At 39.4% G+C, this 21121-nt stretch overlaps 2 protein-coding genes across 5 annotated transcripts in view; one reads left to right on the top strand and one right to left on the bottom strand.

Moving 5' to 3' along the window:
* Positions 1 to 4022: 4022 nt before the first annotated feature.
* LOC118406831 (methyltransferase-like protein 25) lies at positions 4023 to 8997 on the bottom strand. The gene is made up of 7 exons (XM_035807185.1): positions 8863 to 8997; positions 7846 to 8579; positions 6958 to 7425; positions 6585 to 6720; positions 5925 to 6123; positions 5388 to 5556; positions 4023 to 4452 (listed from the first exon to the last, which is right to left on the bottom strand). Exons 2-7 carry the CDS (start codon positions 8464 to 8466, stop codon positions 4261 to 4263), a joined length of 1785 nt encoding a protein of 594 aa, XP_035663078.1. The 5' UTR covers positions 8467 to 8579; positions 8863 to 8997; the 3' UTR covers positions 4023 to 4260.
* A 215-nt stretch (positions 8998 to 9212) lies between these two features.
* LOC118406380 (sn1-specific diacylglycerol lipase alpha-like) overlaps positions 9213 to 21121 on the top strand; it is a 46960-nt gene continuing 35051 nt past the window's right edge. For 3 of the 4 annotated variants that reach the window (XM_035806355.1, XM_035806354.1, XM_035806357.1), the window contains exon 1: positions 9213 to 9380. The gene's annotated coding sequence lies outside the window, so the exon portion shown is untranslated. The remainder of the gene's footprint in view (positions 9381 to 21121) is intronic. The other variant, XM_035806356.1, reaches the window with a different exon arrangement.

Raw genomic sequence — 21121 nt, 5'->3', positions numbered from 1 at the left:
AACATATCTATCGATTTTCAAGTCTTGCAATCTGTTGCTGGGCACTCTCGTGTGACATTCAGCCTACCACAATCTGGGAGACTATTGAAAAGATGAATAAGAACGGAGTCATCAGTAGTGAGAACGCACATCATTTGATGGTAATGGTCAGCATCTCTGCAGAACTGAGGCTGCGGGCATACAAGAACAACCGTGGTCAAGCGGAACACATGTCGGCGTTATCGGAGATGACGACAGCTGCAGGTCCAAACACTGACAAAGACTTGCAGAAGGTGTTTCATTATTCAAATACAAACCAACTCTTGAGATACTATTACACAGCTGCGCCGTTACAGAAGTTCATCTCAAAACTTGTCCGCAGAGTGCCACTGGAGGAAGAGCTGCTATATTGTTTTGACAAATACTTAGGTATGGACATACAGAAATCGATGTACGATTACATGTCTGATTACGAAAAATCAAAGACATGCATAGAGCGAGCATTACAAAGGGCTCTGTCTGACGACGCTGAAGGTACTGGAAATCTAAACATTGCAGAGTTACTTAGCATGTTGGGCGGCACTTGGTTAAGCCTTTGTGATTATAAAATGGCCACCAGCTTTCACGAGCAGTCACTTCAAATGAGACGGAGCATTTATGATGAGAGTACTGCACATCCCGATATTGCAAAGTCTCTCAACGACTTGGGCGACGTCTGGATCGAACGTCATGATTTAAAAAAGGCCGCCAGTTACTATGGACAGTCTTTGCAGATGGGGCGAAGTATCTATGGTGAGAACACTCCTCATCGTGACATTGCCCAGTCGCTTTCCAAATTGGGCAACGCCTACACCCTTCTTGGTGATCACCTGAAAGCCCTCAGCTATTACGAGCAATCACTGGGTATAATGCTGAGTCTGTCTGGAGAGAGCGTTACGAAATCAGAAATCGCCTTTTCATTTCTTCAACTGGGTCAGGCACATAGCAGCCTAGGTGACCATGAAAAGGCCATCAACTGCTATAAACAGTCACTACGGCTGAGTTCCAGCGATGTTGAGCTTCGTGAGATTGCACAGATTAGCAGGGCTCTCTCATTTACGTGCTTGGGTGACGCATATAGCGAGATTGGTGATGACAGACAGGCTGTCACCTGCCTTGAATTGTCGCTTAGCATATATCGGCAGTTTCTGGGTGCAAACAGTATCCATCCTCAAATTGCTGAATGCTATCTTCATTTGGGCGTCTCTTTGTTACGCCTTGGTGATAACAGACAGGCTCTCGCCTATTATGAACAGTCCCTACAGATGAATCGCCGTATCCATGGTGAAAACACGAGCCATCCTAAAATTGCCTTATCACTACGTGGCTTAGGTGATGCCTGGTGTATTCTTGGCGATCGGAGAAAAGCCATCCGATATTATGAACAGTCACTACAGATGAGACGGAGTATTGATGGCGAGAGCACTGCTCATTCCGACACTGCCGTATTACTTAACAAGTTGGGAAAAGTCTGGGGGGAACTTGGTGATCACAGGAAGGTCATAGGGTACTTGGAACAGTCACTACATATGAGACAGAGTATCCATGGTGAGAACACTCCTCATTCGGATATTGCCGAATCACTTAACAAGTTGGGAAACGCCTGGAGTGCTCTTGGTGATCACAGAAAGGCCATAGGGTACTTGGAACAGTCACTACAGATGAGACAGAGTATCTATGGTGAGAACGATGCACATTCGGACATTGCCGAATCACTCAACAGTTTGGGAAACGTCTGGGTTGCTCTTGGTGATCACAGAAAGGCCGTTGGCTATTGGGAACAGTCACTCCAAATGCATCAGAGTTTATGTGGTGATACCGACGTGACTGCCTGTCTTATCAACTCGGGAGACGCCTGTCGCAAGCTGGGCGATCACAGAAAAGCAATCAGCTATCATGTGCAATCAAGGCAAATGAAAGCTAGTATCGTTACGATTGCCATTCTACTTGTTAGATTGGGTGTTTCTTGTAACTCCCTCTGTGATCACAGAAAAGCAATTACCTATTACGAACAGTCATTGCAAATGTTGCGAAGTATCAACGACGACAACTGTGTACAGCCTGACATAGCTTCAGTTCTCAACAATTTGGCTGCCTCATGGGAACAGCTCGACGACTACAAGAAAGCTTTTAGCTACAAGGAACAGTCAGTACAGATGATGCTTAGCATCCATGGTGAAAGCAATGAAATTGCAACAGAGTTTGCCACTCTAGGTAAGGACTGGAGTGACCTCGGCGATTACAGAAAGGCTCTCAGCTGCCATGAACAGTCTCTGAAGATTAGACAGAGTATCCATGGTGAGAGCACTGCACATGCCGATACTGTGGAGTCACTTTCAAACCTGGCTACCACCTGGAACAACCTTGGTAATTACAGAAATGCCGTTAGATATTATGAACAGTCATTACAGATGATACAAATTATTCATGGTGAAAGTACACCACATCACAACATTGCCGCATTACTCAACAACCTGGGAACTACCTGGAATGGCCTCGGTGATTATGGAAAGGCTGTCAGTTATTTTGAGCAGTCTTTACAGATGAATCGGAGTATCTATGGTGAGACCACAGCACATATTAACATTACCATGTCACTTAACGGCTTGGGTGTCGCCTGGAGAGGTCTTTGTGACTACAGAAAGGCCGCCAGCTATCATAAACAGGCACTACAGATGATGCAAAGTATCTGTGGTGAGAACACAGCACATATTATCATTGCTAAGACACTTGAAAACTTAGGTATAACATGCAGCCACCATGGAGAATACAGAAAGGCTGTCAGTTATTATGAACAGTCACTAGAGATGATGCTGAGTATCTATGGCGAAACTACCACCCATCCTGACATTGCCATGTTACTAAATAACTTGGGTGCTGCCTGGAACGGCCTGGATGATTACAAAAAGGCCATCAGCTATAATGCTCAGACACTGCGGATGTATCGGAGTATTTATGGTGAAAGCACCGCACACCCTTACATTGCCGTATCACTTAACAATTTGGGTACTAACTGGAGAAGCCTTGGTGATCCCAGAAAGGCACTTAACTATTTTGATCAGTCGTTGAAGATGAAATTGAGGATCCATGGTGAGAACACTGTACATCCTGACATTTATAACTCCCTTAACAACTTGGGTGCCATCTGGGCGCAGCTTGGCGATTACAGAAAATCCATCAGCTATCATGAACAGTCACTCAAAATGAAACAGAGCATGTACGGTGAAAACACTGCACATCCTGACATAGCTGGCTCATTTCTCAACTTGGGTGCCGCTTATGGGAATCTTGGAGAGTACAGAAAGGAAGTCAATTATTATGAACAGTCACTGGAGATGATGCAGAGTATCTATGGTGAAAACACACCACATCCTATCATTGTCATGTCACTTAAGAACTTAGGTATTGCCTGGGAAAACCTTGGTGATTACAGGAAAGCCCTCGGATATTTCAATGAAGCAGCAAAAATGAAGCAGATGATTAACGATAGAAACATGGCATCCTAACAGTGTTTTGTGTCACATTTCCAAAGAACATACAGATTCCACGTACAGATTCCGCTGATTATGAAGTGCTAATTAGAGTTGATAGGAATACAAATATAGGCATTGCAGGCAGTACTGATGTTTTCATAATGTAAACACTTCTATACAGCCAAAAAGAAATAATTTTAAAACTAGAGTTCGGCGACCTCATACCTCCATGAATATTTAGAGCTTTTGTAAATATCATGCAATTGACTGACTCATTAACATAATTTATGCATGGCATTTTTTATACATTTTACTTTGATGCTTGATAACTATCTCAACTATCTTTGAAGTAAGTACCTTACACAAGGCAGAATCATGAGGCTGTATGCACAAAACAGGATTTGTGTGCACACAATGTAACTTGAGTTTAACTAGGACTAGTACAAATCATGATCGAATAAATTGAGAATGTCCACGCTTTCATACAGTAAATAGTTCTAAGTCTTTCTTTGTTATAAAATGAGCTATGCATTGTGTATTGATCTCATTAAGTGTCTGGTTACATCAAGATATGGATCCACTTGGCTTTTGGAGCTTTTTCCCACTCATATGAAATATGTTGGAAGTAGATACAATTTCCTCCAGTACAAATATCGACTTGAGTCTATATGACTGTATAGTATTTTATTTTCTCTAATAAAATGTTCCATAACTGTTCAATGGAACATTTCATTGTCCTTATTCTTAGTTTCATTACTACTGAGTCTACTCAGACATTTTCCTGAGAAGTTACAATATTACAGTCATTCTTGATGGCCACAAGGGCAAAGCATCTTGGAGATATCACAGGATCAAACACATGGACCAGTGCAGCATGAGAGACCCCTGTCTGTTCATGCAGGAAGCACAGCCTGTCCAGGAGGATGAAGGCTTCTATGCAAGGTGCAAGGCAGGCACGTAGCTGCAAAAGAATGAAAAATATATAAAATAAAACAAGTAATCATTCCCTGCACCAAATGCAGTGTAGTTTACAGTCATGTCTTGTATGTATTGTATGATGTGGAGTGCCATTTCTCACATTTGAAAGGCACCTAATTGTAAGAAGCCCTTCATTTTTCTGTCAGTCTGGATGTTCAGTCTAGTTTTGTGCAATTAATCACACATCCTTATTTCTAACATAATTATATAATAATTCTGTCACAATATACATAGTAACTGTATAAATTCATAAGGCCACAGCAAGTAAATTTTATGGATGACATCCTCTGTAGACGGCAAAAATAGTGAGATAGGGCAAAAAAAAAACAAGATGGCTAAATTTTCCATATATACGCACTAAACGTGACAAAAAAAGAATCGAAGCGACGAAACATGGTATCACAGCCTACAAGGCATTCATTTCTGTATTCAAGACGTGGTAAAGGTGACACTAGTGTGGTACACTGGTGTCACTTACCAACATGGCAACAACACCCATGGCTTCCATATTGGGGCCACTTTTACAACTATTTAACTAAATTTTTAGTTTCACTTCTATAACTACAGTCATGGCCTCCTGGCTAGTGTTACTTCTACAAGTACAACCATTAGCCTATAACTCAACATATTTGCCCATTTTGGTACTTTATCTGCACGTTGACCATCTCCCAAGAAGAAAAAAAATCTTTTTTTTTCTGAAATCAGGCGAAAATTAATGCGCGCGCTGATGTCATCCATAAAATTTACTTGCTGTGGCCTAAATATGATTAAATTAAATTTCCAGTGTTTCCTAAGTAAGCTGAATCAAAAGGTAGTGCACTCTTGGCTTGGTTTTGCTGTCAAAGACCTACTAGTACAGTGTAAGGGAGTGTCTGCTTCTGGAGCATGCTCTTGTATGTTCAACTATGTGTAAATCACCTGTATGAATGCATGTAGATGTCTCAGTTTTCCTTGGTACTGCTCAAAATATCTGTTGATTTCCTCATCAGACAGGTGTGCATGTTCCAACTGTAGTCTCCTCAGGGCTCGTCTCACATAGTCCACAAAGCCTTTACTCTTCGCTGCCACCTTTCCAACTGTTTTATTGCTATAAGGAAAAAAGAAAGAAAATAGATCCTTTTTTCAATCCTAATAGTAGTTGGATCATTACCACATTGATTACATTGTTACAAATATATTGAGTTGAGGAGGTAAAAGGCAGTGCAAGGAGACGGATGGACTCCACATCAAATATCGTGCCCTATAGACACAGTGGATAACTGACTCAAAAAAGCCTCAAAGACTATGGGAGTAACTTTTCCTTTGCCTTTACCTCCAAAACTCATATCTAAGTTACTAAAAAAAGAACCCAAATCTCAACAGCTTAAAGTTGCAGGCAAAGCTTCTACCCTGGAAATAAGAGACATTATAAGCCACACGATTGAAACTACAAAAAAAATTGCTGGTGCCACTCACTTGTCTACATGCCCAAACTTGTCCCTGACGATAACCTGCAGCACAGCTCTGTAGAACAGGGACATGGCGGGGAGCCGACCCTCTCTACTAATCCTCTCCACAGCCTGGCAGGACAACATGCGCGCTGTACGGCCCAGATGGACAGATTTGGTCTGTAACAACTGGCTCAGGGGGAAGCCACACTTCTCATCTATAGCACCTGTAAAAATTATAACATATAACCATACATAACATAACATAAACATAAACAGAGACATGACATCGTCTCTGTAAGAGCTGGCTCAGAGGGAAACCATATTTCTCCTCTTTGGCACCTATCAGAATATAATATTGGGGTAAAATTTTTATTTACATTGGACATACATTGGTATGTACTTTAAAGAAAGGCTGTTTCCAGCTTAATTTTTTTCTATCATAAAGATTGAACTTAATCCCTTATTTTCAAGGCTAGCTGGTCAATTTGTCACCCTTAACTTCTGAATCCACTTCTTATACACAGGTAATCTTATCACTGTTTCTAGCTGTAGGTTTGAGCCTAGCACATGTTCTAAAAGACAAGTAAAAGTTGGAAGTCACTGCAGTCTTGACCTCCATTGATATCTAAGCTAAGCAAAAAAGATCGTGTATCGACAGTGCGTGGGTAATAAAAGAATCAAGTACCTGGCTTCTCTACCTCTGTGAGAAGGTTATAGCAGCACCCAACACTGCACAAGACTGCAGCCTGGGGACAGGTCACGAATAGGCGCAGCATGGTGGGGGAGAGGTCACCGCATGTGTGCAGACCTGTCAGTAACAACTGGTACACAGAGAACCAAGGTCAGGTCACAAAAAGGAGTGGCACCACAAGATGCTACAAGGGGCAGCACTGCAAGACAATGCAAGGTATGGGGAACAAAGCTACAAGAAAGAGATCACAGGTGAGAATTTATAAATGAATCTACTTTTCTACTATATGGCAAAAACAAAAACAAAGATAAGGAATTTTGAATGTCATAATGATATCATGACATCACAGAAAGTCATTGATACTCACTCTCAAATCTGCTAGAGTTTCATCACTGTTGCTAACCCCAACTAAATCAGCCAGGTCTGTGTCAGGGTTGATATAGGCTGTTGTTGGAGTAAAGGATCCTTGTTTACTGCTCACCCTGTCTTTAGATTTTGAACACCTTGTCTGCTTCTGTGTTGTAGTTTCTCTGCTAACTTCTTGCTGTGTTGCATCACCTATATGTTCTGTAGAACAGGATTCCTTGCCTGCTACTTCACTCTCACTGTTCTTTTCAACAACTTCCCTGATTGGTTCACTGTCATTGATACATTCCTTATTAGCAGAAGTTCTTGGTCTGTTGACCAATGCAGTCCACTGTCTCTCCAGAAGTTTGCTTCTCTTCTTGGCTCCATGAGTGTTTGAGTCTGATGCATCCACCCCCAATACAGTCAGTCCATGCTGCAGGTATAGACACTCACTCAGGTAGCCCTTACCTGAACCAATGTCTACCACCTAAATAAAGTATGGATAACAAGTGTCAAGTACAAGTCATTTGACTGGAAGCAATCATACTAGGGAGCTGAGACAGATTAATAGTACGGAATGGTAGAATACAGAAAAAATGTTCATAATATTGTCTTTTATACTGACTAACTCTTAAACAAAAATGTTTGAGCTTCTGAACTTGCTGACTACTTAAGTAGTATTCTAGGGACTTCAAAACTAGACTTAAGCTCTTGAACTGACGTCAGACTGCAACCTACTTTTTCTAAACAACAAAGTTACTAAATAATTAAATTTGATAAATCAATTCTATTGTATTATAAATGTTTTCTTGTACATTATTTGTTTCAAGAGGTACATGTAGCCATTGGATGTTACATTTTTTTCAACACAAAAAGCATGCATGAACAACACAATTATGCTTCTCACCTGATCTACGTGACACACCTGGCACAGCTTAGCCACCACTCCTGACAACACCTCCACCTCATGAGACTTCTTCACACACATGTGCTCCTTAACAAATCTCCGCTTGTCTTCATCCTTAGACTTAGAGTCAACTCCAAGTGTCCTCCAAACTTCATCAAGACTTGCACAGATCCCTGAATTGCTTAACACAAACTGTTGAGCTTCTTTTCTAAACTCTTCAAGAGATGACTGACTCTTTTCACACTCACATTTGCCACAAAAGTTTTCTGTAGCTTTTGCATTGCCTATGCTAGAGTCTAGATCTGTACTTTCATTTAACAAAAGAGTATTTTTGTGTTCTTCTTTGTCGTCTTCAGTTTCTGTTGCTTGACTTCTTTTCCTTTGAAGTGTAGTTGAACTTGGCAAGGAGGAAAGATCAGGATCAGAAAGAGACAGTAGCTCGTCTTGAAGATCCTTAGGTACCAGTCTGTCCCACGTGTCTTCTGTGAAGAAGTCTACAAGATGTGCATTGATGAGGTCAGACTTGGACTGGAGAAAGGACCACAGGTTTTCAAGCCTTGTGTGCAGGATATGATGGCTGTCTTCAGAAACTGTCCACATAGTAGATTGATGGTTTTCCATTATTAAGTTTTAGGAGTTCGTTCTTTGGCACATAATATCAAACATACATTAAGGGTTACGAGGCGACTCTAGTATGTGACAACTTCAGGTAGGCCATAGGATCAGCACGCGACCTGTAGAGGGAAAAAAAGTAAAAAGGAGGTTCTGACTATAAAGGTTTTTAGAGATTGCAAAGGGAGAATATGACAAATATATAAAAGTAGCGGTCTCTTTTCTCATCACTGGAACATTTATATATAGTGCCAAAGTGGTCTTCCAATGCTGAGACAGTCAGAACACTGGACTTTGCTTCGTTTCGACACAAAGCCCGCCCCTCCCCCAAAACAATTCCCTCCTTGATATCTCAACTTTGCAAGATGGACATCCAACATAACTTAGCAAGATAGGTCTTCGTACCTTTGTTTATCAAGAGTATCACTGTCCTCCCAAATAACTACGTATTGCAGCAATAAAACGCAAAAACGCGGTTCTGAAAATTCCGTACGAACATGACAGGAACCATGTTGGATTGACACAAATTCGACCCCCGTTGAAGGGGGTGAGAAGAAATTTAAATCTAAATATGATCAAATATACAAGCATAATGATAAAAAATAAGGTCAAATTAGAGATAAGTATTAGTAAAGACATATAGAATGAACCTTTCATTGTAAAAATGTCCTATTTTTGTTAAGGTTTGACTATGTCTCGAAATTCCACGCTTTTGTGTTCCCTACATAAAAGTCGTCACTTCCAGGCAGAGGCTAATGGGATATTTGGGGTGAAAGGTTATGTCAGCTCATTTCCGAAGCAGACGCCGCGGTGTGGTGTGTGGGAATGTTGTGGTGCTGCTTTCTTCGGGTGGAAGACGCGCTGGGATTCTCTTAACCGCCGATCTCTGGGTTACTGCACAAGGAATACATTACGAGTTACAGGTAGCGTATTTTTTGTGTTGTATTTTGATGGTTATTTTTAGCGCAGATATTGTAATTGTGTAGGATGTAAACAACAACAGTGCATAGAAAACATATAGCACCCATCTGAATTCGTGCGCACACACGCACTGGTTAAAGAGACGCATGCCTTATTCATATGCTTTCTTTCAGTATGCTAACCCCTTGGATTTAGCAACACAATGCATATTTTGCCTCCTGTCCCATTTTCCAAAACAGAAGCGGAAATGCAAGGCTCAAATATCGGAACCGCCTGTCTCTGTATACGATGAGTCACCGGTCTAGCCGTTATACTTTATCCATTTCAAAGTCTGTGTCGTCTAATTGTCATCGTGATATGGCCGTTACATAGCGGATTAACTTACACCAGGACTAGGAGTGCGAAACTGCGCCATACATTCTCGTCTAGGTCGCCCAGTTTCTGTTTTCTCCCGATATGTAAACGTGTTCCCTTTCTGTTCTGCGTGACATGGGCAATTTGTACAACAACCATAACAAATCTGGTATGTAGGGCAGAAGGCATGGATCTCCCTATGTTCCCTCTGCCTCTAGACAAGCGAGAGCAGGGCTGGAAATTCAGTTTTGGGATAAGGTGCACTGGTGCATCCAGCTTAAAAATTGGTTGTACATAGAATGAAATAGAATGTCATGAAAAAAACTAATAATATAAATGCAAAACTTACTTACAATACAAGCTTTTAAGTTCTTAAACAAGTACCATTACAGACATTTTTATCATCTTTCTAACACTTAGAATATTAGATGTCAAGAAAACAAAAATAGTGTATACTACTAGGAGACTTTGATATCTTTACATTTGTAAACCCAAGAAAATATTTGGGTGCTCCAGTGCACTCACAGAAAAAAAAAAATGTTTGCACGGCTCCAATTTTGGGTGCACTGAACCCAGTATTTTGAACCCTGGAGAGTGAGGTCGTTTTTTTTTTAGCCTTGGTTCGTTAGCCAGGTTGAGTGGATACAAGCTGTATAAGACCATTGTGGGCGGGGTGAGGAAAAGAAAGGAGTGGGAAATGTGATCTACCTGTGGGAGTAGGCATGACGTCTGCCGGGATCGAAATACTTTTTTCTGCACTGGTGCAGGTAACATTGAAAATTACCTGCACCAGACAAAGTGTACCTGCATCACTCTGAATTTAGGAAGTATGGATCATTCATAGTAAAATTGTTGAGGAACAATTGCTATTTTTTCTTTTATACTTGTAGGTGGTAACAATCAATGCAACTAATAACAAACAAATTGCCTGGGCGGGATACCCCTGAAAGAGTCTTTGCCCAGTAATGTATAGAAATAAAAATGAACAGTCCACAGACATCTAGATCATAGGACATTTATTTATGAAACCTAGTGCACAGACCAGTGCAGGTAGACACCAGAAATACCTGCACAGCTAATATTTTACCTGCACTAACCTGCATATACAGGTGATATTTTTAGCCCTATGTATGAGTTGAAGCAGTCCTTTGTTGAAGGGACCGTACAGAAGACATCTAAGCACCTGCTATTATAGGATTCAGCCATACGTGAAGAAAAACATCCCTTTTACCTGACTTGGGTGGCTGGGCTTTGTAGATAGGCACGGGAAATAAATTTTGTGTAAATCAATCTGTTTTATTGCTTTTTCAATATTGCTCCATGCATTATGTGTGTTGTTCTTGCAGTATTGGGTTTCTTTTTGTTTTCTGGGCTGTTGGATTATCATATTCAGGTGTGTCGTTTCATGGAAGGCCAAAATGTTCAATGATTCAAGACAAAAGCCATGTTTGAACAGTTACTTTGCGACTAAAGTACTGTGAAATCATCTCATGGTGTTGTTATTTTTTCCATATAAAGGACCGTAAAATAATTCTGTAGATCAGTAGTCATATATTTGAAATGCATAATGTCATGGATTTTTGCACTGATATGGATTCATGATTGAGAGGTCACAGCGAGAATCATAAAATCAAAACCACCGTGAAAGTTTTAAGATTTACGGTAAGCCTTTCTCAGCAGCCAACATCAATAATGGAAATCTAAGAACTTCCATTTTCAAAATGATATCACATGAGTTCCTCCTCCTAAAGCATCATTGAAGCATATTCGTCTATAACTTATAATGGACTTAACATTTTGGAATTTGGAATCTAGTTTCAATGATAATCGTTGATATAAATCTGTGGTATGGACTAAGTCAGTATGCTTTATTGATCATTGAGGCCCAACAGATTGTGCATGCTCGGTCAGTCAACCTCTTACATTGACTGGGGTTAAAAGCATCAAGGCTCTTCCCTGCTAATGTGGCAAAAAAATCTATAGATTAACAGATTTAAACGATGAAACAGTTTTTACCTCGGTTCAGAAGCATCTCATCTTTATCATTTTCATTGCAACTGCCTGGTTGGCTGGGGCAATATTACTTAAGCTTCTCAAGTTCTGTGATAAAACTTACACATGAGTTTCAAAATCAGAATTCCTACATGTACATTTTGCCTCCCTCTGAAAAATAAAATCCATATTAGAACAGTTGAGACTTAAGAGATTGATATATAATGATTGAACATAATTTCAAAGTACAGTGGAATTCCTAAAATATGACATGTGCACGGTGCATCCTCCACAACATTTCATGATCTATCCCTTACTACTGATCTCACTAAAACCCCAAGGGATTTCAAATCATTTTTTGGCAAACTCTTGACGTCATAAATCCATTACTCAGCAATCAATTTTACGTCTCCCCCCAAATTGAAGCTCTGATTGTATTAAGACAAGAAGGAGGAACTCCTATAATTGACATTGCACGCCCCCACACACTGACTTAAAGTTTAACTTAAAGCAGCCAAGGCCTTAGAAAGATGTGTTGTCAGTAGATGTCACAGTCAATGAATCTATAATTTCACAGAATTAATTCTAGAACCATAATAGCAGTAAACCCCAAGAGGACCCTCGAAAGGTGTTCATGCCACATACATCAGTTGTAATGGCTGCAATTACAGATGCAGTGATAATGGGTACAGCTTTAATTGGTATTTTAAGTCCCCTCAGAAAAATATGTATGCATACACATGTATACATGTGTGCGTGCATTCTCAAAGTGTGTGCAAAATCCAAAGGGATATCTATATCAAGTGCGTGTCGGTTGAGAAATTTATGAACTCCGTTGAAAGGAATTTTATCTCTCCTTGCCATGAGGAGTATGGATCTATAGGGATGATTAAAGGATAATGTTGTATTCAACAGTGATACCTGGTATTTATGTGTTATTGATTCATGCAAGGAAGGCTCCCAGTCCAACACCTTTGTTATTGTGATTGTAGCCTGTTTACATTGTACAGGTGCATCAATACAGTACTAGTAATACCTAGTACATGTATATTCCAACAGTATGATCACCAAGCAATATGAAGCAAGAATAGAAATTAAAAGCATATAGCTATCATTCAAGCTGATTCTTATTCCCTCTAGCTACTAGTAGTAATACCGTCAAGCTTTGCTTGATCATACTCCGTATCCAAAAGAGGTGACACATGACTTTGCTCTTGCATATTGCAGTTAGCCTGGGTCCCATGGCCGACTTTGTCTACAGGGCCGAGCTTACACTTGCTGCCCTAAAAAAATAGGCCTAACCATTCCCAGACTATTTTTTCAGGGTAGCAACTAAGCATGTATACTAGTAAGGAACCCTGATAGATATAGGATGGTACCCGGGCTATATTGCAGTGTAATCTTACAGTAGTAGCAAAATTGAAATGGATTATCAATGGTAAGTGTTGGTGTACCCCAGTAGAAACAAAGCCCATGCATGTATGCAACCATGTATGCATATACATGTACCTTACAATCTTTGCTTTATCATACTGCGAGTCAAAAAGAGGTGATGCAGTGGCATATTGCAACTGCACTTGTAATCTTAACAAAATTGTATTGGGTTATCATGGTGTATCCTAGTACTAGTAGTAGAAACAAAACCCATAGTCTCTTAATGTTCTTGTTGTCATCGTTTTACGTCTATTATTTCACTAGACGTGGCCTCTTTTTGCTCAGTAAAACATGGTTCGTTTTTTAGTCAATTGTCTCTCTTCGTATTCAACTCTTGGTGCCTTGAGCTTGATAGTTGATGGAGGTTTTACTTAGAGAGTATGTCGAATGTTCTGTAACTGTGCAACTACAAGGGAAGGCATCTTGACTCACTAATAATCAGCCTACAGTACAATCCTCTTGGCTGTCTGTCAGCAGCGGAGTCTGTGATAAGATTCTGTGACCTGAATCGGATGTAGGAGGATTTGTCTGGAGTCGGGGGGATCTGTTGTAACAGTTGCCATTTGATTTGTCGTTTTGAGACAGACCCAAGGGAAATTTGTGCTTTATCTGCAATGGTAAGATTATAAAAGTATCAGCGGTATGATTGTTCTGGCGGTCTTTATCGTGTGTATTATACAGTTATCTGTAAGTTGTGGTTGTTTAATCTTGACAGTTTGCAAATTTGTTGTGTATGTACATGTATTCCAAGACAACCGGTAGTATATCTGGTTACAACTCACAGATAGCTGCAGTGTAAATTTTGAAACGTTTGTTGCTTTTATATAATCCTCACGTTTTTTTCCATTGCAAATTCATGAAAATGTCACTATGTTCCCCTTGTATCACAACCTTATTATCCCTTACTATGAGAATGGTTTCAACTCCATGTGAATTTATAACAGTGAACTGAAACAAAAATAAAACACTGCTGCAAAAATCAAGTAATTAAAACAGACTATAGAAATTACAATTCATGTTTCATAGATTGCTGAATGTATGTTGAATCCTCAATGTAAGTTTTAACTAGCTTGGAATGAGTTTGATATGCAGGCTACCTAACTATTAATGTACACTTTAGAGCACCATGATGGAATTTCAATGGGGAACAAATGGTGTTGGTCCTTGGGGAGGTGGCCTAGTGTAGAACCTGCCTTGTTTGATGGAATGTGTATGTCATGTTCAGACTGAGAGGAGCTGGGGGCTATTGGCTTATTCCCTAGTGCCACAGTACTATCCTAGATTAGGCTGTTTACAGGAATTAAAGCAAAATACTCTACATTCATTTGGGGGGGGGGGGGGGGGGTACAAATGTATGTGCACTAGGATACTTAACCTAGAAAATTTGAAAAGGCCAGAGAAATAGATTTTGTTGTACAACATAAAATTGTTTCAACATATATGATTTAAAAGATTATTTAAAAAAAAAATCACCCATAAAGAATTATTCTGGATGACCTTGGTGGAATATTACTACTAGTATGTATAAAAAATTATGTCATTGGATGATGTAACTAAAGTGAAAATTCCTCCTCTAAGGGCTATCTAAAACCAATACATTAGACGTAACAGGAAGTTAATCTACTCTCAGCCCTAATGAGAAATATTGCTTGCAGTATCAGTACCATTACCAGACAGGTAATCGTTACATGTATGTCAGAGCTGTCAGATTGATGGAAGGTGACTGATACAATCATTATGTAACTACCTAAAACTGGTCGTAGATGCAGAATATATTTTCCCGTAAAGAATGCCATATTATTTATAGCAGCAACATATAGTCTGCATAGGCCTTGTACAGTTTGATGGGCTGGATTTGAGATGTGTAACGCAAACTCTGCTTTCCGGGGCTATAACTGTCTATCTGTAACTGGTTCCTCCCCTGGCGAATGTTGGGCAGGCTGCTATTAGCGAGATTTAATCAGGCTAGATTTGAGAGGGCTTATACACCCAGACCCTAATATGCAAAGATTAAGGTCTTACTACTAGTTATGAACCTGACAGTGTATATTTTCAAGCCCAATTTCTTCATAGTCCTGTCTTAATATAGTTCTGACTGAAGAAAGAGCCATCAGGGTTTCTATCTACCCCTTCCATAGCCTTCCATAACAAAGTCACAGGGACAAACGTCACATTGTTCTTGTCCAAAAAGAATGTTAACTTCCCAAGCGGCAAGCATTTCAATGCAAAGTGTACCATTGTGTCGCGCTTGTCCTAAGCGAATACAAGTTTCCGGTGACATCAATACTTCAATGCAAAGTTCAATGGCAGCATGTTTTGTACACAGAGTGAGGCCATTCAGGCGACAGTATCACGTGTCATAGCAGGGCTCAAAATACTGTACTCTTTTCTACATACAAGGACCTGCATTGGTGCAGGTAACATTGAAAATTACCTGCACCAGACAAATTTTACCTGCACCAGTCTGAATTTAGGAAGTATGGATCATACTGAAATTGTTCAGGAACCAGTGTTATTTTTCCATTTATACATACATTTTGTAGGTGGTAACGGTCATTGCAGCTAACAACTATCCATATACATTGTAAACATACATTATAAGGCATTTATATATAAAACCCAGTACGTAGACGCCAGAAATACATGTACATGTACCTGCACAGCATGTAAACATACATTATAAGGCATTTATATATAAAACCCAGTACGTAAACGCCAGAAATACATGTACATGTACCTGCACAGCTCCAATTTTTTTAACCTGCACTTCCCAGCATATGTAGGTGGTATTTCGAGCCCTGCATAGTAAAGACTGTGAAACATGGTACTGGGGACTTTAATGGAAGGAGATGGATGAACTGACTTAGTGTTGGTGACATTTAAGTGGACTGTGGGAAAACTTGCCTGTGTAGTTAGGCCATGTTGATTTGATTATATGGATGACATCCTCTGGGAACTCCAAAACTGATGCGAGCGAGCGAATAAAAAAAAAGTTTGGCCAAAAAAAAAAGTTGCCTCCAGTATGAAATCAAAGTGGCCAGGAAGGTTGAACATAGGACTAAACACACATAGTATGGTATACCAACAGTTAGGTGTGGGGACCAGTACGTACGGGTGCAAGGCATTTTTTTTTCTTGAACCAATCCGAAAAAAACAGACCTGGAAAAAAATCAGAGGAACAGGTTTCGCCAATTACAAAATGGACACACTATGTCGGCAGGTGTTTGGGGTCTTACCGGGGGCCAAGAAGACAACAAGAGGAAGTCAAGTAGAGTTTATAGTCAATTGCACCAAGTTTCTACAGTCAAAGGTACAGAAGTCTTCCTGTCCTTTCTTTGACTTTAGATTTATTTTGGCATTCTATGGCATTAGACTATGATTAGTTATCTGTTTTCTGATACTTTCTTTTCAATCTACGGAATATTTGTGCTCATTTCACAGCTGCTTTGCACAATTTATTGTGTGGTTGAAAACTTTTTTTTTTTGGAAATGGCCGAAAATTGGTGCGAGCGCGGATGTCATCCATATAATCAAATCAACATGGCCTTACGATATACTAAGTATAGATGCATTGGATTTAACAGTGATGTGCATGTACAGAATACATGTAGTTCTTTTAGCATGGCAAAATTTTCAAAATAAACAGTACTGCTGCTATCTGCAAAAATTTTACAAATGTAAGTGATTAAAATCATTTACATTTGTAAAATTTTTGAAATATCATGATGCAGTTGTCTTCAATGGGGCCAGGCATATTTTAAATGTATCAGATATTATATCATAAGGGTTGCCTTGAGCAATTTAAAAAGTAATTGCCATATCATCAAGGAATGGTTTTACCCTACTGTGGCAACATGTCTTTTTCAACATACAAAAATGTACAACCTTTTAGTATAAAAGTTTCCTATTCTGTACAGAAAGCAATCTTATGTGAATATCATAATGATTTTAACTGTTACTAAATATAACTGGGTGCTTGACAAATTGTGTTTTGGAGCGGATGAATCAGAAGTACATTGTATTTCAGCACAGCTGTTGCAACTTACATAATATACATATGGAACCTGTGACCTCATCTCACATTCCAAGTCCACATCATCACAGCATTAATGGTGATAATGAGTTTTCCAGGCACTTATAGCTCCAAAAGGAATCAGATTCCAAATGAAGTGTTCCATCAAACACAGGTGCACTGTCAAAGAACAAGCATGTCTCTAAAGCCACATGTCATCACCATGGTTACTGGCATCAACCCATATGCAGCTGTGCTTTTAAGACTGTTCCATTCAGAAAAGGTTTGTAGGGGTGCACATTGTAAACCATGATTTTTTCCTTCGATTTGTCTTTTTTTTTAGATTATAGAAAAAAGCCAAGATATAAATGAAATGGTTATGTCCACTGAAACACTCAAAGATTCATCGTATCAGTCAAAAATTGCTTTGATATGAATATGATTTCGATAATTATCTTTTTGTAGAACGTTTGATGTGAATTTTCTTTTTTGCAATTGATCTTTTTAAAAACCTTGTATGCATCCAAGCAGTGATAAATGCTTTTTTTACTTGAAATTTCAAGAAAAGAACTCAAAGCTTTAATTTCTACTTTAAATGGGTACAATAGCATGGGTGATAAACTGACCACATCACATTGGATAGTATCTGCTCCATGGTTTTTGGTGATCATTTGCATCATGTACTTTAACATTATCACCTATTCCCCGTACGTACATCTGTATTCGGAGTGTCTGAGCGAGTGGTTCCTATCTCATTGATTATTCTGAGCCATCTTCCCTCTGTGGGCCGATATGAAAGAGCCGACTCCAGGGAGAAGTGAGATAAAAATAGCAGCAGCATCTCTGCCCATCATGGCTCAGTGATTTCCTGTCCTAGGGCAGAATACAGCTGTCAGCCTTCTGATGGTAGTAACACTGAACATGGTACATGTACATGTATTAATGGTAGTGATTCATGTAAAATACTAAAACAACAAGGTGTATTCCGTATCACCCGAGGTATCAGGTGGGACAGAGGGTGATGCGGAATACATCGTGTTGTATTTTATAATGTCATACCCACCTAAGAAAACCCATGTTTTGATGCGAAATGCGCCAGAAGTTGAACAAATTTGGTGCCCTAGAACAAAAAGTGTTGCAACAGTAATGTTCCAACGTCTGAATCAGGTATTTGAACATTCGATGGCGCCGCACTCGGCCCGCTCGAAATAGTTCGATTTATTCGAATGGAGCCTGTGTGATACGCCTTTCGAACCGGTCTTATACGGAACACCCGTATCGAACGTTTTCGCGTCACAGGTATGACAGAAAGTAAATTACATAAAGCTGTCATGGTTGAAGATATTGTGAACTGTCTATAAATTCAAACATGTGACTGCAGTAGTGTGTACTTTTTATATTAAGTGTCAGCATTTATTGTGTATGAATTTTCTATAGTCTATAGTTTTATGCGTCCACTTTATGGCTATTTTAAAACATAACTCAGGCTAGGTTCCATGCATGTACCCTACATATTTTGTTTTCAAAATGTTTCATTGAAATATTAAGCAGTGACTTATGATTGAATGATAAAAGGCATTGAAAAGCCTAATGTCAAAAATCGTATTAAACTGAATGACATACGACTGGATGTTTCATTATACTCAAAAACCATAGCCACAGTGATAGAGACTGGGTAGTTTCCATACATATATAAAGGTCAATTTCTGATGCAGTCCTGACCAGTTTTCTGGGATTGATTTGAATCTTTAATGTCAGATATCCAAGGTCCATCGACCCCACACAGGAGTCAAGGTGTGACACACAAAATCAATACAACTTCATTCTCAGGCACTGAATGCAGCAGGACTGATGTACACATGCAGATGCATCTTTGATACCTGACTGCAACCAACCTGTAATGACCACCTTTACATACTCAGTAAGGACTACCTAGCTTGTGCGTTTTTTGCTGGTCCCTTAGATGATTTTCCCATCGACACAACCCTGTCTACATGTATAGTATACTAACCACCTGTCCACATACTCCAGATGTTTCAGTCCCCTGAGTGGTCTTCATGGGCAGTTTTGAAAGTTGTATGCAATCACATGTAATACCTCTTTTGTTGCATTGTTTTCTTTATCACATTTTTTAGTCATTCTGATATGAAATAAAAAGTATGTCCCAAATCCTTTTTATTTAGTAACTACCCTACTGGCATACATGTATGCCTTTAATATTTATTGTACACATATGACCATTTTACTTGACCCTATCCCCATGTACAAAAAAATGTAGCAATGAAACCTCTGCAATGTGCATGTGTAAGATATCTTTGTAAATGCTAATTATAAGTATAAATAGAATCCAACAGAATGAAATTAAACATTATCATCATCTTCTATCGGATCCCAGCATCTGCTCGGAGATATGATTATACCAATGATTATTTTCAGCAGCACTTCCTAATAACTACAAATATTATGATGGATTGAACATGTTAATTAAAGTTCCGATTGGGAAATTCTCTTGGATGCACAATTTGTAGTACATCTGGTAGGCCTGATTTTAATGAGCAAACCGACTCCATAACATAATGTTATGTTACCTTTAGGGCCATTAATTAGTCTAGCAGGGGAGATTACCATAATAAACGAGAAGTACACTAATTATAGAATGGGCTCTCTTTGCTGAAATGTACAGTATCAATATCCTTTGAGTATAATACGATATTAGCATATGGAAAATATACATGTACATAATGATTGTAACTGCAGCAGAAAAAGAAATAGACGGACTAAAATACAACTTACAAGACAATAGTAGCCTCTCCCATGTATAGATCTGATATACATTTTTGTATGGCTAAGTCTACCAGCTCTGAACTAACGGGAGGTGCCCTAACATGGCACGCTTTTTTATGAGCTCAAACTCATGGAGCCCTATTGCTAGTTGCCTGAGAGTGGTCAGGTTTTGATGAATGAATTTTTGACACATTCATTTGTACAACATACTTGGATAAGAAATTTGCATTCGTATGGTTCATGAACCCTTCGCGTTGCATGTTACAATTGGCTAACAGTTTCACTGTGAGACGTTTTCGTGTATGTACCTTCCAATTATATGTAACGCACAATGTCATGTTAACTGGTAGAACTGCAACTACAAGTGTATTCAGATTACTAGTACTATGAACATACTTAAACCCAAACAGACACACTTACTGAGTAAGTACTTGGATTCTACTGCTAGTACAAAATGTACTTGCTTTGAAAATATGAGCTACACAAAACAGTTACCCCTGGATAAGTGCCCAAGCGCACCCTCTACAAGGTCACGAAATGCATAGGCTGGTTGCGGAAAATATAACATTCCATCAAAATGTCAGACCCGGGATGGCGATGCATTAACCATGATCTTGGTTGTAACACGGAGACTGGATTTCATGCTTGACATTTCTGCATGCATTGATTTTTACTTAGGGTTGGTTCTTTGATACCTTTAAAAGTTTGTCCCAAGTGTTAGAGGCTGTATGACTTTTTAAACCTTTGCCAAAAAGGCTACTAGTAATGTTGCAGTTTGTGTGTGTGTATGTATGTGTGTGTGTATCTGTTTGTGAACACCATAACTTGAGGAGTTAACATACTACTTTATTACTAGATGGATCTGTATACAGGCTTTTAGCCAGGCATGCGTCAACGCGTCATCTGGACGCACTTTTCTTAGAATAACAAGAAATTTGATGCCCCTGGACGCCCTTTTCTGGGGAGAAAATCCTCTGACAAGCATGAAATTCTGATTGACCAGGGATGCAATTAGGTCATCTGTGGTCACAGTCTTCTACTGTGACATCTGTAACTGTATTTTTGCCTCTTGGGATACCTTAGAATTTTAGAATGCACTGTTTTAACTTAAAATCATGAAAAACTGTGCACCATGGAAGGTGGATGCCCCCAGACCCCCCTACAATA

This window comes from Branchiostoma floridae, chromosome 19 (assembly GCF_000003815.2).
Source record: "Branchiostoma floridae strain S238N-H82 chromosome 19, Bfl_VNyyK, whole genome shotgun sequence".
In the NCBI taxonomy this organism is placed as follows: domain Eukaryota; kingdom Metazoa; phylum Chordata; class Leptocardii; order Amphioxiformes; family Branchiostomatidae; genus Branchiostoma; species Branchiostoma floridae.
This window is presented reverse-complemented; position numbering and strand designations above follow the sequence as displayed.

What these genes read in the sequence shown, in the direction of transcription:
- LOC118406831 (XM_035807185.1), bottom strand. Translation starts at nt 8,466, where the DNA reads ATGGAAAACCATCAATCTACTATGTGGACAGTTTCTGAAGACAGCCAT. An exon ending in CACAGAGGTAGAGAAGCCAG is followed by an intron (nt 6,124 to 6,584) that starts GTACTTGATTCT and finishes TAATTTTTACAG; the next exon opens with GTGCTATAGATGAGAAGTGT. An exon ending in AAGTTTGGGCATGTAGACAA is followed by an intron (nt 5,557 to 5,924) that starts GTGAGTGGCACC and finishes TTTTCCTTATAG; the next exon opens with CAATAAAACAGTTGGAAAGG.